General features: G+C 32.9%; 2 protein-coding genes across 2 annotated transcripts; both read right to left on the bottom strand.

Moving 5' to 3' along the window:
• On the bottom strand, positions 3300-3698 carry LOC107610497. Its single transcript, XM_021123565.1, has one exon. The coding sequence runs from the start codon at positions 3686-3688 to the stop codon at positions 3332-3334; it is 357 nt and encodes a 118-aa protein (XP_020979224.1). The 5' UTR covers positions 3689-3698; the 3' UTR covers positions 3300-3331.
• On the bottom strand, positions 4769-5266 carry LOC107610506 (glutathione S-transferase T3-like). Its single transcript, XM_016312557.1, has one exon. It carries the CDS (start codon positions 5264-5266, stop codon positions 4769-4771), a length of 498 nt encoding a protein of 165 aa, XP_016168043.1.

Raw genomic sequence — 6000 nt, 5'->3', positions numbered from 1 at the left:
TATTTAATTAGTGGATTGTATGAAATTATGAATAACTTACGATTTTATTACTGATAATAGTAAAATTTTATTTAGAAACATTAATGAAGTGATTACTAAAACAGTAAAACCCACTCAAGTCTCATCATGCTTAGCAAAGTAAACATGCATCTTCTACTAATTAAAGAATGTTCTCATTGAGAGTACACAATAATTAAGGAGCAAAAGTACAAAACTAAAAGCTGAGAGGAGATTAAACTGAGATTAATTAACAATAATGCTTTTTGAATTTGATAATGGAAGGGGCGGCCGAGTGGACGGTTGATAGGGTCACTTAAAACCACTTTTAATATTAATAATAACAATCTCCCTAAACTTTGATTAGGACTCACACTAAATTAGTAGTAGTAATAGTTGTAGTTTGTACGCACTTGATTATTATTGGAAGCTTAAAACAAGAGCAACATGATGATAATCAAGGCAACATTGATCAATTAAATACTTTTTTGACTATTTGACTGTTTTTGATAAAAAAAAAAAAATGTTGTTCAAAGAAGATCGACTATTTCACTACACAACAAAAATATTTTCCTGGGCCAGTCTTAATTATGGGCTCATGGTTAGAGACCCAAACAATAATGTTCTTGAATATAGTGGAGACTATAGAATAAATAAAAACAATATTATACCAAAAAGAAAATAGAAAATTCAAAAAAATGGTTGGTCGTTGCTCTTGCCTGAACTTGTTTTGTTAGGAGTTGTTCATAGGTTAAATAAAAGTGTTTGTTTTGGTTTAGATCTGACCTTATCTTAAATATTAATCGAGTTTAGATCTTTATCTTCTGATAAAATTTTATTATTTTTAAATCACAATAAAATCAAGTTTAGACCAGATAAAAATCTGATCTAGATGAAGTTTAAAACTAAAATATTAAACTCTATATATTATGCTAAGTTTGTTGACAATAGAGAAACATATGAAACTTTTAAAATATTAGTTCATTGCCTTTGAACAACCAAACATACCCATGCTACGTTTTATTACAAGAAAAAGCTGAATATTATCAGATTTATTGTTGGATTTATGTCCGATGTTAAATTTATCATCGAATAATTTTTAATGGTAACTGATATCAAATTTTTGTAATCTTAACAGTTAACATCATATTCTGATGCTAATTTTTCTGTAAATTATAGTTGGAAAAATAAATTCGTCGGTAATAAATTATCAGAGAGATTTATACTGTCGGATTGTATCCGACGGTATCCAATTTACCGGCGAATTATTTTTGTTATTCTGTCGATAAATCCGACGGTACTCAACGTTTTAGTGTTTGATTTTGAGAATAGGATAAGACAAGACTTTAAAAAAATGACACAAAGAACAGAGACTCAAAAAATAATATTTTTGTATTTTCGTTTGAGAATAAACCACCAAAAATGCACTTGAATTATTTTAACGCTAACAAAAATATCACTAAATTTTGTTACCGATTAAAATGCTCTCAAATAATTTAAAAATATTCCAAAAATACCCAATCGTGATTAAAAACCTAATCTGATAATAAAAAAGTATGTAATGACTCATTTGCTAATCTTAGAGTCTCACTTGCCACAAAGGAAGCTTCATTTGTCGTATCATTCTTTTTCGTTAACATAAAATATCTAAGTACACAAATGTTCATTTTCGTCACGTTTTTAAATAATTTGAAGGTATTTTTGTCAATAACAAAATTTAAGAATATTTTTGTCAACAATAAAATAATCCAGATATCTTTTTAGTGATTTACCCTTTGTTTGGTGACAAATTAAATATAAAATTTATCAGTATTTAATTGTAGGGCAAAATGAATAAATTTTTCTGCATTTTAGTGAACAGAAGAGAGTAAATAATTTAGTTCACATAAGTAAAAATAAAAAAAATAAAAAATAAAAATAAAGACAATAAACCGTTACGATTTGACGGTTTGTGATATCCAATGTAGGCACATTTACGAGAAAGTTCAAGAGGTAGTGAATACTTTGACAAAAAAAAAATGTTAACATAATGTGTCTACCAAAAATAAAATGGGAGGAGATAAAAACAAAAGAGTTAGATACCTCTGAATTTAAGTTTTTGTATAAAAAAAAGGTGAAGAATATAAATGAAATAAACATTGTTGTAGATAAGCTATGAAAGAAGTGAACATGACAAAGACTTAACATGAAAAAGGGTGGTTTGAAATATGTTAGGCCAATTTTTTTTGAAATAAGTGAACTATGAATGCTTTTCAAGACATTAGACTATCTCCAGTAGGGAACTCATCCCAGTTCCTGTTTATGCCCCACCTGTCATAAAAAGTAACTCCACATCAGCTTTTGCGTCATAAACAGTAAATAGAAACTCAAAGCATCTCTTTCTTCTCCATTAGAAGGAACTAACTTTAGTCCCTATTGTGGTCTCATTTAATTAATTAATTAAAATACTTAAAATTAATGTAATTGATTTTTTTCAATAATATTATTTAAATTTATAAATTTAAAAATAATTCATTATTAAAAAATATTAATATTAAAAAAATTCATATGTAACAATAATACACAATATATAATTCGGGATTACACTAATTTGTAAAATTATTTAATACAAAAAAAATATAATTAAGCTCTATAGTTGACGACAAGTATTGTGAAATTGTCATATATATTCAATCAAGTCCTCTTTCAATTGTCTATACTGCTGCCTATTTTGAAGTTGGGCATTTCTTTGGAGAAATTGATGGTATGGTGCAAAATCTTCCTCTCCCAACTGAAGTTGTGATAAGCCATTTTCGATATCGTCATACTCTAAGTCTTGAGCAAAATTTTCTGCATAAGTGTCTCTTTCATCCTCAACAATCATATTATGCAATATAATACAAGCTCTCATTATGTTGGCAAGCTTCTTCTTTTCCCAAAAGCGAGCTGGACCACGTATAATTGCAAAGCGTGCTTGCAACACTCCGAATGCTCGCTCCACATCTTTTCTTTACCCTTCTTGGTATTATTCAAATAACTTGTGTTTCTCTCCTTGTGGCTTTGAGATTGATTTGACAAATATGACCCATTCAGGATAAATACCATCTGCTAAATAGTATCCCATAGTGTAATTATTACCATTAATAGTATAATTTACCTCCGGAGCTCGGTCATTTAGAATATAATCGAACACTGAAGAACGATCTAACACATTGATATCGTTATTTGAACTAGAAACTCCAAAGAACGCATACCATATCCAAAGGTCTGAAGATGCTACAATCTCAAGTACTATGGTTGCAACCCTACGATAACCACTCATGTACATACCTTTCCACGCCTTTGGACAATTTTTTCATTGCCAATGCATGCAGTCAATGCTACCCAATATGCTAGGAAATCCACGACCCTCCGCCATTTGTAGCAGGCGTCGTACATCATTTGGATTTGGTTTTCGCAAGTATTCATCCTCGAACACCGAAATGACACCTTCAACAAATTTTTCCAAGCATTCAATTGTAGTGCTCTCGCCTATGCGCACATAATCATCAACAGCATCAGCTGCTACGCCATATACTAACATCCGTATCATAGCGGTGCATTTTTGGAGTGGTGACAAGCCTCTTCTTCCAGTTGCATCAACCCTCTGTTGGAAATATGGATAGACATTTGAGAGAGCGTCTACTATCCGAAGGAACACATGTCTTATCATTTGAAATCTCCATCGGAAAATGTCAGCATTATACACCGGTTCATCTGCAAAGTAATCTTGGAAAAGGTGATCATGTCTTGCTTCTTGATCTCTGTTGATTCATGTATGAGGAGTTTGGATAGAGCTTCTATCGATATCTTCTTCTTCTTTTGAATCTTCGAATAAACACTCATCGATCCAATGATCTATGAGTGTGTTATCTTGTTGTCTTATTTTGCCATACAAAGCCTCATTAAACATATCATCAAAATTTCTAGCCATATCTTGAAATGTAATTTTTAGTACCCTTTTAAGGTGAGAAACAAGAGTTGAAATGGAGTTGCAGAGTCATTGATAGTTGATATTTATAAGTGTGTCTGCAACAAGTACCTACTTCTCAACGACTAGTTTTACAACGGCTACTTAACGGATAGTTTTGCAATGGCTACTTAACGGCTAGTTTTGCAACGGCTACTTAACGGCTAGTTTTTTCTTGTCTAAATTTAAAATGGCTAGTTTTGCAACGGTCACTTTCATGAACAATAACGGCACAATAATATTGACTAATTTGAAAAGTTACATCAGAAATGATTAAAACATACAACATCACATACCAGTAATACGCAATAAAAATAAGAACATACTACGTAACTCTATGAATACAAATAACCATTAAGTAAACCACTTAGCGATTATTTTCTCACATGCAATCTCATGAAGAGCTCGTCGTTTTTCACTCATTGTAGACGTGTCAGTATTAAGTATTTGCATATCTATTTCCCTTTTCCTTTTCTTAGCCATCCTTTCCATTTCCCTTTCTTTTGCATTTATCTCTATTTCTTTAATATACCTCTGAGTTTGTAATTCTTGTTCTTTCATTGCCGCTTGAGTTTGTAATTCTTGTTCTTTCATTGCCGCTTGAATTTGTAACTCCTTCTCCTTCATTGCCATAATCTTTCCTCTATATTCTGTCTCCTCTTCTCTTTCTTTTTCCCTATCCATTAGTTCCTTTTCTCTAACATTCTTAATATCTTCCATGAGAGATAGTTTTTTAACAACCGATGTTTTTTCGCTAAGATCTTCAGACATTTGTGCTTTTTCCTAACCTTTTTGCTTGCTCTTCTTTGATCCTTGTGGGCGAACAGAAGAGTCCACACCGGGTTCGTCAGCCAACGGTGTTTCTGGGTTTGATAAAGATGAGTATGCTCCAGTTGCACTAACCTTGGTTCTCTTTGAGCCTCCACTTTGTGTAGGTAGTTGGCTTCTCCATTTTTGCTCCAAACGAAGCATGTTCGAATGCCAGTCAAAAGTGAATTTTTTACCATAATTTGTGGAATAAAGTTTATAGGCTAACTCCTTTATATTGTTAGCGTTCAAACCACTCCTTATGTTTCGACTAGATTGATCGTAGCAACCAACAAATTGTGCAACAACCTTGTTGATCTTATACCATCGTTTCATACATGCAACTACCCTCCTTGTCATGTCGGAGCAAAATTCTACACAGTAGTTGTGAATTCGACTCCAAAATGTTTTCCCCTTTTGATCGGTACCAACTATAGGGTCAGTTGAAACATTTAACCATGCACTGATCAGCATCTCATTCTCTTTCCAATGCCAGTGTTGAATACTATTGATGAGCAGATATTTTATACGCTTTTTGGCATTATTTTCATATAGTTTTTAGTATATTTTATTTAGTTTTTATTAAGTTTTTATAGGTTTTAGTGTTAATTTTACATTTTTGGACTCTACTATGAGTTTTTGTATTTTTATACAATTTCAGGTATTTTCTGGCTGAAATTCAGGAGCTGGAGCAGAAGTCTGATTCAAAGACAGAGAAAGCACTGCAGATGCTGTCCGGATCTGACCATCTTGCATTTGGAAGAGCTTTTCTGGAGCTACAGAAGTTCAAATGGAGAGCTCTCAACGGCTATAGAAAGCTGACTTCCAGAGCTTTCCAGAATATATAATGGTCCATCCTTTGCTTCGGATTAGAAGGCCTAAAACTGGCTTCCAACGCCAGCTACCTGCCCCATTCCAGGCGTTCAGTGCCCAAAGAGCAGAGACCAATGTACAAACGCCCAAAGAGGACCCCCTAGCTGGCGTTCCACGCCCCAGAGACCTCATAGCACGTGGATCTCATCAAAGCTCAGCCCAAACACTTACCGAGTGGGCCCCAAAAGTGGATTTTAGCACTAAATAGACTGTTTTACCCTTACTAATTATCTGTTTAGTATTTAAAGTGTATTTTACATCTCTCATAAAGGGAGGAACGCATACCATTCAGCATAGACATTTATTCCATTGTATTTTCTTATCAGTATGAGTTT

This window comes from Arachis ipaensis, chromosome B01 (genome assembly GCF_000816755.2).
Source record: "Arachis ipaensis cultivar K30076 chromosome B01, Araip1.1, whole genome shotgun sequence".
Classification (NCBI taxonomy): domain Eukaryota; kingdom Viridiplantae; phylum Streptophyta; class Magnoliopsida; order Fabales; family Fabaceae; genus Arachis; species Arachis ipaensis.
The sequence above is the reverse complement of the archived record's forward strand: the minus strand, read 5'-3'. Positions and strand labels throughout refer to the sequence as shown.

What these genes read in the sequence shown, in the direction of transcription:
- LOC107610497 (XM_021123565.1), bottom strand. Translation starts at nt 3,688, where the DNA reads ATGATAAGACATGTGTTCCTTCGGATAGTAGACGCTCTCTCAAATGTC.
- LOC107610506 (XM_016312557.1), bottom strand. Translation starts at nt 5,266, where the DNA reads ATGCTGATCAGTGCATGGTTAAATGTTTCAACTGACCCTATAGTTGGT.